We start from the raw sequence: 17,102 nt of genomic DNA, 5'->3' as shown, positions 1-17,102 counted from the left end.
TATGGAGATCTGACGTACTTTATACTTTAAATATTCCCATTTCTCTCTATAAGTTTTACAATTCAAATCTCCATTTATATTATTAATTGCAGCAATAATTTCGTGACAAAAGGGTTCACTATGTAGCAGGTTTGAATTGAATTTCCAATAACATGTTCTCCTTTGATAGACATTTGCAGGTCTAAGAATAAGCTTAACCATGCAATGGTCAGTTAATGGTGCAGCAGAAACTATAGAATCTGACTCCAGACCAGATTTAAATTCAGAGACTAACCAGAAATCTAACCTGGATTTAGCTGAACCATCAGGTTTAAACCACGTGACAACCGCAGGGTTTTTAGTGCGCCATACATCTATCAATTTAAACACACAACAAAAGTCAAGCAATATGGGATTGTAATGGTGTCTCAGGTATTTTGAAGGAGAGCTATCACGCCATTCGTCTATCACAAAATCCCCTCCAAAAATAAAATCTTCAGTAGGATACCTTTGGCATAGATTCTTAACAACTGTTGTAACCTCAGTAATTAAAATTTTGTTTTGGTTATGATTATTATACCCATATATATTTCCTAAAATCAAAACATTTTCACATATTTCAAAAACACAAATTATCCAGTGACCACAAGTATCCCTAACAGTATTTCAAATCTTCCCAGGAAAATTATTTAAAAGTACGGCAACACCTGCTGACCTGTTAGAACCATGAGAAAAAAGTATTTTATCTCCCCATTGCTTTGACCAGAATTTTTCATCCAAGTCAACAGAATGGGTTTCTTGGAGAAGAAAACATTGTGCTTTTTCATTTTTACAAAAAAGAAAAATAGATTTCCTTTTAACAGAATCTCTTAGACCCCTAGTATTGAGTGAAACAAAAGAGAACATCTGGTTATAAAAAATATATATATACACTAAAGAGATAAATAATAAGCAAATGAAGAAATAAAATGAGTAAATTAGTTTTTTTGGAATTAAACACTCCTGCAAGACCCCTATCAAACATGATTAAATACCAGCAAATTAACTGCAAAATTAACACTTTTCATTAAATTAAAAATCAAAAGTGAACATAGTAACTTAGTTACAATTTTTATCCCCTCTTTTAAATGTAACAGTATTTCCAGAACATTCGAACTTTCAAAAATTAGCTTAGAGAAAGAAGCAACAACAAAAAAGCGTTTATCTCGAATGAACAAACTGACATTTAAAGAATTTTCCACCCTTTTTGCCAGTATGATTATCAGCTGAGAACCAACTAAATTAACAACATTCCCTTTTAATTACACAAGCGTAAACAAGTCAGAAGGTTGTTACGGTTAGACGAGAATCTAACATAAAGTAGTTGAGGTATACAACTCAAACCTGTGCTGCAAGAGTAACGACATGCTTTGGTCCAAAATTCTTTCTAATCCAGAGTAACCCAGCTGTCACCGTTGATGTAGCCGACATGTGTAGTACACGTTCTGTCCTGCCGCCCTGGCTTGCTCCATCTTCGGCCATGCAGCTGCGCGAGCCTCTTGTTTGAAGTGAATCCCCAAGTCTTTACAGATTTTAGAGTTTTTGGACAGTTTCCAGATGGAGTCCCGGTGAAATCGCATGGTGAATTGGATGAGAATCTGGCGGTCTCTCCCCTCTTCTTTCCTTCCAATGCGGTGAGCTGTATCTTTTTCTTTCAAACCATGTATTTTAAGGTTCCAGCGTCTCTTGTAGCGCTCCAAGTCCGTGACCTTTTCTTTCAGCTCACTGTTTTCTTTTACTATACGGGGCATTTCTTTTTCTATGGCTTGTATCTTGACTTTGCACTCTTTAATCTCAGTGGCAATTCAGCTCCACTAGTTTGGCGATGTTAGCCACCATGACTGAATTTTCTCTCAGTTGGTCACCGAAGCTGTCAATTTTGGAGGTTAGTTTTTCAATAGCTTCAACAAGAGATGCGTTTAAAACTTCTGAGGAATCGTGTGTGGTTTTAACCTTCGAAGGTGGCGCTGCACTTTTCGTTGGAGTGACAGGGGAACTTTTTCTCTTTGTCCCACCACTTGTTGTAGCCTATCCATCTGTGAGTTGTCATGGTTCGCGATCGCTTTACCTGAGGCAGCGGCTCTTGGTTCGGTCTTTCCACTCGGCATGTTCGCACTTGATTAGACTTTAAATTTCTACTACAAAATACTTAAGTCCCTTCTTAAAATTTTCACTTTATTGTGGGTAATCTTGATCAATTAAAACATTAAATTTTCAAGTAAATTTAGGGTCAAATTAACGAGAGCTTAGAGTGTGCTGCTTGCCCGGTCCGCCATCTTGCCGAACTCACTTATGATCTATAATCAGTGATGCTGTGGATGCGGCGCAGCGCTGCGCGACAAATCCTTGACAGAAAACGCTTGTTTTGTTTACTGTGTGGAGACGTAAACAACTCGACTCCACTGGGCACGGACACCGGCAAAGGATATAGTAGGCTATCACTTTTTATTTCTCCTCTTTTCTACTACTTGTTTCACTTCTGTTTCAGTTTTTATAACCATTTCTTACTATGTGTAAGTAAGTTGTTGTTTTTAGCATGTGTATTTGGCAGTGTTATTTCTTAGGATTACTGATAAACTATACTGTCGTGATTTGTATTTGTTATCTATTTTAATTTTAGTTAAATAATGTCTGAATCTATTATGTCTGTATAGGTTTTTTATTAAGTTTTAGTTTGATTTAATTTGAGTTATTTTAATACTTCAACAAACTAAATGGAAATGAAATTATATATATATAGCCTATATATATATATATATATATTGAACTTATAAATGTGTATGATAGTATATATATGTATGTATGTATGTATGTATGTATGTATGTGTGTGTGTGTGTGTGTGTGTGTGTGTGGTTGTACATATACATAGCCTACATATATAGCCTTAATATATATATATATATATATATATATATATATATATATATATATATATATATATATAGTTTTTTTTTTGGTGTTTGGTTTAGTGTTATGTTAGAATCATTATTATACTCATACCTTTTGTTCTTTAATATTTTGAATTGTTTTTAGCTTTATAATTTTTTTTTATTTAAATGTTAGTTTTTAACTTTTGTTTTATGTATTTGTCATTTTTATTTAATTTATTTTTAAAATGTGTATAGGTAGTATTTATAAAGTTTTAGCTTTTATTTTTGGATCTGTTTTTAGTTGTTTTAATTCTACAATTGATTGCTTCTGTTGTCCTCATTTGTAAGTCGCTTTGGATAAAAGCGTCTGCTAAATAACTAAATAATAATAATAATAATAATAATAATAATAAAAACTGATGACTCGTTCTATTTATGACGTACTGACTCAAAGTTCAAATCATTTGCAATGCTTTGTCACGTCCAGTGTAGATCATGTGACAGCAAAAACTTGGCAAGTGTGAAGTAAAGAAAAGTGGACAAGGAAAATAGATGATTCAAATGTGAATGGACTGAACAGTTTTGAGTGAGTGAGTGATATATTTTTTACGACTGTTGGTCGATGAGTTGACAGTTAACGTAAGTTTGCTTTAATTTATTTTCAAGATCTGAGGTAAAATATCTATTGTTGCTTTCATATTGGCTATTAACCTCACGCAAAATAATATTCAAACTAACACTTTCACATTGAATAAAGCACATAATCACTACCTGAGATTATCATTGTCATATTTTGTAATTGTTCCTGCTGCGACTTCTCAGAAAAAAAAAGAGAGAAAAAAAAATATTTTCTAAAATAGAATTCCATGTTGCTTATTGTCACGTGTCGCTGTCACGAGTGGTTAGCACAAAAATTACATGGAAAATATACTTTTTTATCGCGTCACGTCTGGTTGGGACACACGGTGTTTTGACTACCCCCTCTCCCCCCCAAAAAAATCTAAGTGTAAAAATATTAATGCTGACAGATTTAATGATGACAGATCTAATTATTGAATCTGCAATTAGGGAAAGTGGAGAGAAGAGATCCATCCTGGAGATGAGCAGGAACAGTTGATTTGCATGGCAGACATGAGATCCAGATTTATTGTTTGTTCATTTGTTTTTAATATTCAACAGGCAAAGTTTTTCCGTATATAAATGCAAAAATGTTCATAATTGACTATTGGGGGGAAATCTGAATATTTATTTTGTGACCATTGTGACTATTTTAACAAAAGCAGCAATAATATAATAATTGTAATAAGAATTATATATATATATATATATATATATATATATATATATATATATTATAAACTAATTGAGGGACCCAGTTATGAGCAATATCGTATTTTTGATCGCTGTAGCGCCCCCGTCAGGCCGATTGGGGCGAGCCTTGGTGACGTTAGGCGGTGTGAATACTACCATCCCTCCAAGTTTCAAGTCTACGTCTTTCCTCTGCAGTTTTGCTTGGAGATCGCTGATCCGTAACCATTCTATCAATTATAATGGGGTTTCAGCGCTACGCGCTTTAACCCCTAAATAACACTCACAGACATTGCGAGACAGGCGCTCCCATCCGTCCTAGAAATTAAAGAGCGAGGGTGAATGCGCATGCGCGGTTAGGAGGAAACAGCTGAGGTTCATTTCATGCTATGTGTGGTCGACTTCGTACCGATCAGAGTGAGAGAGCGAGGGACAGAGAGTAAGGAAAAGGGAGTTTAGGATTCACGCTTTGGTTCAGCCAACTGAACGTGTTGCTTAAACTGCAAGAGGAGAACACGAAACGTCTGTAATGACAGCAGAGTCAAGTGAATTAAGTGAATAAACACAAGCGGCATTGCGCAGCTGAAAGCAAGAGAGGCAGATAGAGCCGAGAAGAGAAGAGAGGAGAAAGAGATATCCAGTTGGACTAACTAGTTGGGTTGCCCCGAAAGCGTGGACAAGGCTGTAAACCAGGTAAATAACTCCTTAAACCATTCAAACAGCGGGCGTCATCCCGCGTAGCAACAACCTCCTCCCTAGATATTGCCCTTTATCTATTTCACGCTTTTTGTCACCTTAACAGAGCAAACAGTAAGACTAAGATGCAGCATCTGTTGTGAATTGCGATGTATTCGCAGGACATTTGCACTTATTCGTTTTTCCGCGAGTAATTTAGAATGACAACAACATATTGTCTTTGGGCGTTATGTGCAAAAACTAAACAATTTAAATGCGCGTCAAAGTTGCTACGCGGCACGAAGACAAGATAAAAAAACTTGATCATAACTCGAGACGGCATGAGCCAACACTGCTTAGCTCAGCCTTACATCATAGGAAACCTCGTTTTAGCCGCACAGGGGTATGTTCTGCATTATAGTTAGATTGTGGTTCTGGTTCATGCGCTGTCATGTGCAGTTCAACGGTGACATATTTGCACCTGCTTGGCTGCGATTAGCGCGCTGCTCGGCGGGCCTTCGGATTCTGATCAGTGCGCAGTGGCGGATCCAGCAGGCCTCTCCGATAGCAGCCAGCTCACTGCGGCTGGAGGACATGCGTGTCCATATGAAAGCGGTCCAGACTCTCATTGTTCAAACATACACGGTTCTTATTTCCTGTACAATGTGTCATTATTGAACTGTGCGATAGCGGCGAGTTGGGTGGATTATCTCAGCTACGTGTGCAACTCACTAGACCCTGCGAAGCGCAGTGATTATTCATATGATGCTATCTATTTCAAAAGTGGAATTCGGATGTTTTAGCATTTTGAATGTGGATTTAAATGGCTTCAAATATCGATATGTGCATGATCATATCTCATTTGACTTGACGTTTGGGCCCTTCCCACATGAATACTTGCAGACCACAATTGTGCACAGTACACTGAATAATGTAAAGCTACTCAAATGTTGTGTTCTCTAGGCGTTTAATTACGATTGTTATGGTTGACAATTATTATTTAGGTGTAATTACATATTTACAACAGCTAAGTATGTCAGAAGTTCAGTTTACAGGTGCTATGTTCCTGTTGCCTTGTCTGCTAACCCAGGGAGGCATGAGACTACAATTAATGAATGACAGCTCTGGGTTTTAATGATTAAAATTACACATGATTTCTTGAAGGATGAGAAAGGAAATTTGTTTCAGGGACTGAACAAGTTGTTGCATTTTGATGAATGGTTTATTTTATACTGGTCTGTTTGTTTATATAATGAATGGCAAGATTGTTAATCACTGTACTTGTGGCTCATCAATCCTTAGATAAAACATGGCTGATGCTGACCTGGACTTCACAACAGGTGATGCTGGTGCCTCTGCTACCTACCCCATGCAATGCTCTGCCCTGCGCAAAAATGGTTTTGTGGTGCTAAAAGGTCGACCATGCAAGATTGTGGAAATGTCCACATCTAAGACCGGCAAACATGGACACGCCAAGGTGAGTGATGGTCTGTGACAAAGTAGAAAAATATAGCAGTTGACAACTTAACATTTTTATTTACTTTGAATTTAGTAACACTGATTTTAATGGATGCATAAATCTGTTAGATGAGTACATCAGAGCAAAACACATTTTATTTAGCAGTCATAGTATTGATGTTAACTTTCGAATTACACGGATTATATATGGATGAATGTTTGTTCTGCAAAATAAAGGAGTTCCAGAAGTCTCTCTATAAAAGGTTTTATAAATTAGTTGCATGGGCATGTGAAAGGGAGGCCATTCATTCACACAATGTGAAGGATGATGCGGATAAAATTAAGTGAGCTGAGTTTGAATAGCAGCAGTAAAGTAAACCCCATACTTCCCTTTATTTTGTTTAAAGGTTCACATGGTGGGCATTGACATCTTCTCTGGCAAAAAGTATGAGGATATCTGTCCCTCAACCCACAATATGGATGTCCCTAATATCAAAAGAATGGACTACCAGGTATGTAACTGGGAATATTAGACACAGTTGTAAGAGAATCATACAGTGATTCACAAATTTCTGTTTTTCCACTTTTTAGCTTATTGGCATACAGGATGGCTACCTGTCTCTGCTCCAGGACAGCGGTGAGGTCAGAGAAGACCTAAAAATGCCAGAAGGAGACCTGGGCAAAGAGATAGAAAGCAAGTTTGATGCCGGTGAGGAAATCCTGGTAAGTGTCATTAAATCTGCCACCTTTCAAATGTCACTGAGTAAACGTTAATAGTATAACCTTAATGTAATGTTTCTTTGCAGATCACTGTCCTGTCTGCTATGAATGAGGAGGCTGCAGTAGCCATCAAAGCCATGGCTAAATAAAACACAACAGGTATATGGAGCTCTTACTGCTGTGTGCACATATTCATCTGCTAACTAGGCCCGGAGCGACTGTGCCTCACCAGTGTGCTTGCAGCAAAGCATTTATTCAAATGTTTACTTTTACTTTACACAATGAAACAAACCTTGTAATAATAATATTATTATTATTATATTATCATGTTTTTTTTATATTTGTCTAGATGCAATTAGTAATCAATCCAGGATGTTTAATAATGTATATAAAAGGGTTTTAAACAAGGTTTTACAATGGAAGCCCACTTTACATAGAATACTTTGCTGTTTGCACACTTTGCAGTTGTACTTTTGTATAACACAGATGTAGGACTGCTGCAGTGTTTGATGTATCTGGTATGTAAAAGCAGTGACTAAGATGTAAATAGAATTTTCGGATTTCATTTTGTATTTTACTCTACCAGCTAAACAGTAAGAACTAAACATGCTGTATTGTAAAATAACTTTTTAAGAAGCACTATAAACAATTATGATATGTTTTAATATTACCCATTTCTGATGTTCCTCTGAGTTAATGGAAGAGTCATTAAGTGATTGCGTAGTGGCTTATTGTGCACTTTGACTTTGGGCTTCAAAATGAATAGCAGATATCCAAGCAGTTATTTCAGACTCTGTTAAGAACACAGTTATTTCTGTAGACCACCTGTCTACATTTATATAGAATCTTTGTTTTGGACCGTCATATATTTTTGATTGAAGATTTTTTACAAGCTTTCCTCCTACTATTTGTGTTTTGTGGATATGGACTTACCTTTAGCTTCATCTTTTTTTTTTTTCTACTTCCTTGCTTATGTTACTTTTATGACCCCTTCTTCACTCACTCTTGCCTGTACTTCTTTCTTCCTTTCAGGGGATGACAGGATGCATTGGACCTGGATATGAGAGAATTAGACCTCAGCAATGCTATTCTCCCTCCTTTTTTCTTTCTCATTCTTTATTTCTCTCTCTCTCTTTCTTTCTTTCCTCGTTTTTTATTAGCCCATGCTTGAGTTAAAAACTAGATGCTCAAAATGTTCCAAACAAAATAACATTTTTCAGAAACAAAAGGTACATCAGAAATAAATAGCAGAAATGGACATTATGAACAGTGGACAGAAGTACCATAGTGATGGACGGCTGGGGTGGGAAAAGGTTTTATTTGTATTTATTTATTTATTTTTGGGTCGGGGAGGGCACCTCATAACTGTTTTTACTAGCATGTGTGTGTCTGTTTTAATTTTAAAATAACTACCCCTCATATGTTCTTTGTTTGCTAACTTAAATCACAATGGTAAATATAAGAGGTCTGTTATGTGGTTAATTTTATTTATGAGCAATTGCAAAGGGAGGGGGAAAAAAAACTCAAGTGCAGAATCTCCCGTAAAGGACAGCTACAAAGGCAATGACATGAGTAATAGGATGCAGTTTTGTGTCTTCACTACAGGACCAAGTGCTCTGCTTAACTCCCCTTTTATCTTCCAGTAGCTTAAAGCAAAAGACCCTTGGCAGGGGGTGACAATATCACAGAACTTGGTGTATATAGATGGATGATGCAGTAAGACTTTGGATCACTTTTTGCTACTCCCCACACGTCTTCTCCCCTGATGAGACTGATAACAGGGGACGTCAGCATTACCATTTTATCAAAATTTCCCAAGTTTTGGCTGTTTGAGTATGCTCTGAAGTGGAAGGAGGTTCCATTAGCCTTATCGTTCATTGAAATAAACAGACACATACTTCTGCCTATAATATACTCAAGTCTTGAACTGTAGTGCTTTGCTTAATGCTTGCTGTTCATGTTTGAAGGACAAACAATCAAATACCCCAATTCCTGTCTTTTAAGTTTGAGGGTTTGAGGAAATTTAGAAAAAATGGTACTTCTCCCCTTTAAAATCAGTTGTATCCTATGCAGGCCTGATTTGACAGTCATGCATATTACCCTTGACATGACTACAGTAAGTTAAGTTTTTGTTTGTTCCAATACTGTGATTAAGACAAAAATAAATACAAATTTGTTTTCTAACAAGACAACCCAACCCGATATTAAAGAGAGCACATACAAATCATGTCTTTATTTCTGTTTGTGATGCATTCTGATGGTGTTGTAATATATTGACCATAATGGCTGCTGTTGGCAATCTCCAAGAAAAAGGCATTAAAAAAACAAACTAACTGTTGTTTGGTAAAGTATTTATGTAATGTGGGAGAATCTTATTTATATCTTATTTGCATTATTAACACTGTAAACGTAAAGTTAAAATACACAGACAGTGATTTCTTACCAAAATTTGAATTTTTTAATTAATTTTTTTATTACAAGGATCCAGCAGGGAACTTGTGGCTTGTTTAACCTTTGGCTCTTGAGTTTGTGTTTTGTATGCCAATCCTCTGACATAAAGTAGCACCTGTTGTTTTTTTGTTATTTTCTTAGATTGATCAAGTGTAAGACCATTCCTTATTTATTATCAAAAATGTTTATAAATCAGCAATATTTGCTGCATGGGACATTTATTACAATGTTAAAAAAAACATTCAAATGAAGTGGCTTTCAGGTCTCTAATGTGAGCCTCAGAAAAGAGTTTTCTGTAGCCTAGTACCTTGTCAAGATCATACTTTTAGAAGTTACTGAGGTTTTCCGTGGTGGAAGAATCTCTGTCCAGTGTGAGGGAGGAAAGCATGCTGTGATGCTGGTTGAGATGAATTCTGGAATGGAGCCTAAAACATAAATAAATATAGTTAATCTATCTGTCATGAATAAAATAAGAAAGCTTTATCCCCACTTAATCTAACATTTGAAACATACTGAAAAAATTGTGTAGATTTAAAGCTTATGCTCTTTTTACAAGATGTAAAATATCTCTGATATCCCCAGAGTGTGTATGTGAAGTTTTAGCTCAAAATACCCCACATATAATTTTTTATAGCTTGTTAAAATTGGCACTTTTAGGGTGTGAGCCAAAACACTGTATTTGAGTATGTTGCTTTAATGCAAATGAGCTGGTGCTCCCGGAGAAGAGGGCGGAGCTTCAAGAGCTCAGGCTCTGGCAATAGCAGTGCTAGCCTTTGCAAATAAACATTCCCCTATTTGTACAAGCCTGTTATTTTTACAGAAAACGTACTCTGTTTAAAAGTCAGTCATCTGATTGTACTGTGCATAATAAATTTGTGTTTATGAATTACACAGACAGGGAGCACGGCAGGATAAAAATAACAACATAGTGCATGGCAACATCTCAACATCTCATGGTGCATGGCATGCTATCACAAACTTTATAAGTCCTACTCGTGATTATGAGCTCAACAAACTCACGTTGCTTTCATATGCAACTTTTAACCACCACATTCCTATTCATGATCATTCATGAAGGCAGCACCATTGAAAACAGACAGAGGCAATGGTAGCTTTAGCATCTTTAGCCTTACAGAGTGCCAAGAAGCTCTTTCAGAAGGGCAATTTGGAAAACAAACGTGTGATGCTTACTTTGTCTGGAGCTGAAGTTCGCGCACAAAGTGTTGGTATTGATCCCTACACGTAATGGGGAATTTACCGATTTTTTCCAGGACATTTCCTTAGACAATGAAACTTGACCACAGTGTCCTCAGCGGCTCAGATGGAGGGAGTCTATGGAGCCTCCTATGTTCGTTAGTGCATCTCAAAACACAACACTCTTTGGTGCTGACATTGTATATCTCCAGCAGCTACATACAGCAAGTAATCAGTAATGGTGGAGGCGGACCACAGCTTCTCACTCAGGGCTGTGTCACAAATGGGCAGGACTTTTTCCCCTCGGTGATGTGAACAGAGGGAGAATCTGAAACAGCTCGTTCTTTTTTTAGATTATAAAAAAATGAGTGGGTGGAATTTTAGCAACTAACAATGTACAATGAACTCAGATCTTTGACTAGATATTGTATCACTTTCAGTTATCACTATGCTGTTTTTCCACAGCATCTGTTTTTACAAATGTGTATTCTGTATTTTCATTCTTTTATATATTATTTAGTGCACTGTTGCATTCACTCAGCATGCAAAAGAAGAAGTGATAAATCACAACAATCAGACAGTTATTAGGGTTGTGACAGTGAGGAAATTTTCCCACCGGTTAATCGGCGTACGACAACACTGATAATACCGGTAATTATTATCGGGGTTTCCCTCTTCTTGCTTTCCTTTGCTTTTAATAGCTTGTAAAAGCGGCAAAATTTAGTGAAAGTATATGGAATAACCGTTTTATAAAAGCAATAAGCTCCGTGAAGCCATGATTAACAGTGAATTTACAACAGCTAAGGGGGTCCGCTTAGCGTCGTGCCTAACAACGCCTGTTAGCTGTTATATATTCACTGTAAACCACGGCTTCTTGGGGCTTATTGCTTTAATAACTTACACAAAGTTTAAATGGGTATACAAAACGGAAAATAAGTAGCCTAAACACTGTGGAGCCAAATAAATAAGAAACGTAGAACGTTTATTAGCAAAACTAATTACAAAGCTTGGAAAGTTTAAATAAAGTAAAAATCAGCAGACATTGTGGAACCAATTAAATAAGAAACTAATGTTTAAAAAACTTCCAAAATCACCTTAGATAAACGGCAAAAGTCAAGACTTTTCAAAACCCAAAATATTGCGAAGCAGGCGCTTTTGCATGTCGTTTCGAAACTAAATCATCTGCTATTGCCTTGTCTGTCTCATCTCACCCTTCTTATCAGTCAGCTTGACTCACTCTACTCACGTGATAAATTAAACCTGATCTGTGATGCGACTGCCATTTGGCATGCGCGTTCAGTGTTTAATTGTACTCTCTGCTAACTGAACTAAATTATTTTTATTACTATAAAAAATCAAAACGATGGTGGCGGGCGGTGGGCAAGTGACGTAACCGGTGTTGCTGCTTCACACGGGTAGGCCTATCACCGCTAACACCGTCTATCGCAGCAAGCCTAACAGTTATTTAAAATTAAAATTCGTAAACACCCAGGATCAAGGAGTCCAAGTTAAAGATCTTTTTTACCCAGGTGAAAAAGTGTACCTGAATGCACTAAAAAAAAAATACTTAAATACAAGCAAATACATTTGTAGTATATTCTTATTCTTTGTGCTAAATTTAAATTGTAAAAGTTATACACTATAAATGCACCAATTAAAAGACTTCAGTAGTACTTCAGTGCAATTGCAAAAGTATACTAAATACCACTGATATTTAAATAGATTTTTAGTGCATTGAAATAAAGTATACTGCCACAAAAATATACAGAGGACTTTTATTAGTGTATTTCTTATGATTTAAAAAATATTTAAATTATATTACACTTTTATATAGTTATCGTAAGTTTAAATTAAATTGATTTTATTTAAAATATATTAGTAATGTAATAGTTATAAGTACATTTTCCCAACTGTGCTATAAGTACACTTATAATATATAAATACATTAATTAGCACTAACACTTAGGTTGATGTTTAGTTGCAAAAAAATAAAATAAAAATTGTAATCAAGTACCAGAAGTGTTTTATAATTGCATTGCTGAAAAGTGCTACAATCACTTTACATACAATTGTAGTGGATTTTTTATATACTATGACTAAGCTTTATTTGGATTTTCATGAAAAACACAGTAGAAATGTATTACTTAAGTGAAATCCTATAGGTTACTGTGCTTAGGCTACTATAAATGACTTTGGGAAGTCGTGGCCTAATGGTTAGAGAGTCGGACTCATAATCCAAAGGTTGCAAGTTCGAGTCTCGGGGGGGAGTGAATGAACAACGCTGACTCCACCCTCAATACCATGACTGAGGTGCGCTTGAGCAAGGCACGCTCCCCGGGCGCCGCAGCAAAAATGGCTGGCCACTAGGGCTGAGCGATTAATTGCATTTGTGTGATAATATCGCGATATGAAAAAACACGATTTTTCAACCGCAGAGGTTGCGATTTTTCAACCGCAGAGGCTGCCTCTGGAGCAACTAGGGGGTTAAGTGTCTTGCTCAGGAGCACATTGGTGTCTCACAGTGGATTCGAACCCGGGTCTCTCACACCAAAGGCATGTGTCTTATCCACTGCGCCATCACCACCCCATTTGCCAATTCCGAGTTTGCGGTCTTACATATGCAGAATTGACATGCTACATGTCAAAATACTGGAGTTCCTTTGGAATTCTTCAGCTTTTAAGGACTGCCAGGTTTTCCGGTAGTGGGCGGGACTAATGCGCAAACGGTAATCTCATTGGCTGGTGCTCACCTGTTATCCTCCCTGTTTTGATTTCAGCGAATCAGTTCGAGCAAACGCATACAACCTGATTAATATTCATGAACCCAGCAGCTCAATAATCCTTAGTGCGTTTTATATTGTTCTTATTAGTAGTAGAATTCGTAGTAGTTTTATCTTATCAGAATTATTTGTAGTTTTCCCCCCTTTTTTTATAGAAACACTAAATGACAAACAATATCTTAAGCACCACCACCAGACCTAAGTTCTGTCAACATGACAAATAGACATATGTTTGACTGACTGATGCTAAGTGAGATATTAAAAAAAAAAACTGCCATTTTCCAAACATAAGCTATATATATATATATATATATATATATATATATATATATATATATATACATACATATACACATACATATACACATATACACATACATATACACATACATATACATATATATATATACACATACATATACACATACATATACATATATATATATATATATATATATATATATATATACATACAGTGAGGTCAATAAGTATTTGATCACCCTGTGATTTTGCAAGTTCTCTTACTTAGAAATCATGGAGGGGTCTACAATTTTCAGCATAGGTGCATTTCCACTGTGAGAGACAGAATCTAAAAAGAAAAATCCGGAAATCACATTGTATGATTTTTTAACAATTTATTTGTGAATTACTGTGTCAAATAAGTATTTGATCACTTGAGTCAAAAAATTTTAATATTTGGTACAGAAGCCTTTGTTAACGATTACAGAGGTAAAACGGTTCCTGTAGTTCTTGACCAGGTTTGCACACACTGCAGGAGGGATTTTGGCCCACTCCTCCATACAGATCTTCTCTAGATCTGTCAGGTTTCAGGGCTGTTGCTGAGCAACACGGAGTTTCAGCTCCCTCCAAAGATTTTCTATTGGATTTAGGTCTGGAGACTGGCTAGGCCATTCCAGAACCTTGATATGCTTCTTATGGAGCCACTCCTTGGTTTTCCTGGCTGTGTGCTTTGGGTCATTGTCATGTTGGAAGACCCAGCCATGACCCATCTTTAATGCTCTGACTGAGGGAAGGAGGTTTTTGCCCAATATGTCACAATACATGGCCCCGTTCATCCTCTCCTTAATACAGTGCAGTCGTCCTGTCCCCTGTGCAGAAAAACACCCCCAGAACATGATGCTTCCAGCCCCATGCTTCACTGTAGGTATGGTATTATTGGGATGATACTCATCATTCTTCTTCCTCCAAACACGGCGAATGGAGTTAAGACCAAAAAGTTCTACTTTGGTCTCATCTGACCACAGGACTTTCTCCCATGACTTCTCTGGATCATCCAGATGGTCCCTGGCAAACGTCAGACGGGCCTGGACATGGGCTGACTTAAGCAGGGGAACCTTCCGTGCGATGCAAGATTTTAAACCATGACGTCTTAGTGTATTACTGATAGTAGCCTTGGAAACGATGGTCTCAGCTCTCTTCACAGCATTGACCAGCTCCTCCCGTGTAATTCTGGGCTGATTCTTCACCATTCTTAGCATCATTGATACCCCACGAGGAGAGATCTTCCGTGGGGCCCCAGTCCGAGGGACATTGACAGTCATCATTAGCCTCTTCCATTTTCGGACAATTGCTCCAACAGTTGTTCTTTTTTCACCAAGCCGCTTGGCAATTGCCCCGTAGCCCTTTCCAGCTTTGTGAAGGTCTACAATTTTGTCTCTTGTGTCTTTTGACAGCTCTTTGGTTTTGCCCATGTTGCTACTTAGACTTTGGCTGATTGTGGGGTGCACAGGTGTCTTTATGACAGCTAGCGACCTCAAACAGTTGCTACTAATTTAGAATCATGAGCAGAGTGTAACTGGACTATTTAAAAGCAAAATAACAGGTCTTTGAGGGTCAGAAATCTGGCGAATAAGCAAGTGATCAAATACTTATTTGACACAGTAATTCACAAATAAATTGTTAAAAAAATCATACAATGTGATTTCCGGATTTTTATTTTTAGATTCTGTCTCTCACAGTGGAAATGCACCTATGCTGAAAATTGTAGACCCCTCCATGATTTCTAAGTAAGAGAACTTGCAAAATTGATCACAGGGTGATCAAATACTTATTGGCCTCACTGTGTGTATGTATATATATATATATATTAGTATATCAGATAATTAATATTAGTCTGGTGAGTAAACAAAAAAAAATTGCAAGCCAATGGAGATTCTATTGCCAAGTAGAGGGTTGATAATATTTACAATAATCAATTGATTTTGATAGGTGTCTCTCACATTGTCCCACAGAAACATTAAAATAGTGTAGATTAGTGTACAATGTTTTATAATAATAATTTATTCTATTTAGTGACCATTTCATTCATTGAACATATTTAAAATTGGGGGCATTCAAGTTATTTGACATATTTGAACATTTAAAAAAAAAAAAAAGAACAATAGTTACTTTCCCTGGTAATTCGTTTATTTTATAATGATGTAACTCAGTTACTGTTTGTGAGAAGTAACTAGTAATATAACTAATTACTTTTTTAAAGTAACATGCCCAACACTGCATACTATACAATGATTTATTACTTGTCTTTGTTGAATAATATAGAATATAAAAAGCTTTAAAAAATAATCACATATTAAATCGCAATCGCAATATTGGTAAAAAAAATAAAATCGCAATTAGATTATTTTCCAAAATCGTTCAGCCCTACTGCCCACTACTCAGGATGTGTGTTCACGGTGTGTGTGTGTGTGTTCACTGCTGTGTGTGTGCGCTTTGGATGGGTTAATTGCAGAGCACAAATTCCGAGTATGGGAAATTGTGGCTGTATTTCACTTCACTTTCACTAATATCACATGATTGGATTATTCATTATGTGTTTAGATGTGTACTAAAATACAAATTTTAACAGTAAGCAGGGCTCCAGACAAAAAAAAAAAAAAATCGAGTAAGGAGCCATTGGCTCCTATAAGAAAAAAACGTAGGTGTAAAATATTTTTTTAGGTGCCACAGAATAAACACGTTTTATTTAGGAATGCACGATATTATCGGACTGATATTGGAATCGGCCGATAATGGATTTAAATGTAAATATCGGAATCGGCGTAATATGAAAAAATATGCAGATATGTCTTGCAAATAAGAGGAATGGGTTAACTCACATGTGCTCAGGGTGTGCTAGTGATTAGATCACGTCAGCAGTGTGGCTCATTCTTGAAGCAAAGTGTTGTCTGAATGATGATTAGATTCACTGTTTTAGATAGCTGCACTTAAATCTGTGAAAGCATGTACAGAATGACGCATTCAGTAATAGCACGTGTAGAGGCAGCCTCCCCCGGGTCCTAACGCCCGTTCAGTAAGATTTAATTTGTAGGGGGCGCTGTTGGCCTACTTCTTAATAAATTAAAAGTAAAATAGCCTACACAAATAACATTTAGACTGTGTTTCTGATTAAATAAAGCAGTAATTGATGTCTTAAAATAATGAGTATGTTTTGATTTAATGGTCAGAAACTATAGCTTAACTGAAAAAAATAAAATAAAAATCACAAACATGACACTTGTAAATTAAATAATTTTATATATACTGATTCATTAATGTGTAATATGTTTTATTTTTTAAACAAATCATGAGCTCTAAAAGATTTTCAGAATTTTTACAACTCTTGTT

At 36.4% G+C, this 17,102-nt stretch overlaps 1 protein-coding gene across 5 annotated transcripts in view; it reads left to right on the top strand.

Annotated features, from left to right (window-relative positions):
• The first annotated feature begins 4,313 nt into the window (after window positions 1-4,313).
• The window catches only part of LOC306874711 (eukaryotic translation initiation factor 5A-1), a 28,813-nt gene continuing 16,024 nt past the window's right edge, over window positions 4,314-17,102 (top strand). For 2 of the 5 annotated variants that reach the window (XR_013784652.1, XM_079424921.1), the window contains exons 1-5: window positions 4,314-4,890; window positions 6,175-6,349; window positions 6,738-6,842; window positions 6,922-7,053; window positions 7,137-7,209. Coding sequence is in view for 2 of the 5 variants with exons in the window: in XM_079424921.1 (XP_079281047.1) it covers window positions 6,182-6,349; window positions 6,738-6,842; window positions 6,922-7,053; window positions 7,137-7,199 (468 nt within the window). In the remaining 3 variants the exon portion in view is untranslated. Of the gene's footprint in view, window positions 4,891-6,174; window positions 6,350-6,737; window positions 6,843-6,921; window positions 7,054-7,136; window positions 7,210-8,082; window positions 8,553-17,102 lie in introns of those variants that run through there. The other 3 variants (XM_079424922.1, XR_013784653.1, XR_013784651.1) reach the window with 3 other exon arrangements.

This window comes from Barbus barbus, assembly GCF_936440315.1.
Source record: "Barbus barbus genome assembly, chromosome: 1".
Taxonomy (NCBI): domain Eukaryota; kingdom Metazoa; phylum Chordata; class Actinopteri; order Cypriniformes; family Cyprinidae; genus Barbus; species Barbus barbus.
The sequence above is the reverse complement of the archived record's forward strand: the minus strand, read 5'-3'. Positions and strand labels throughout refer to the sequence as shown.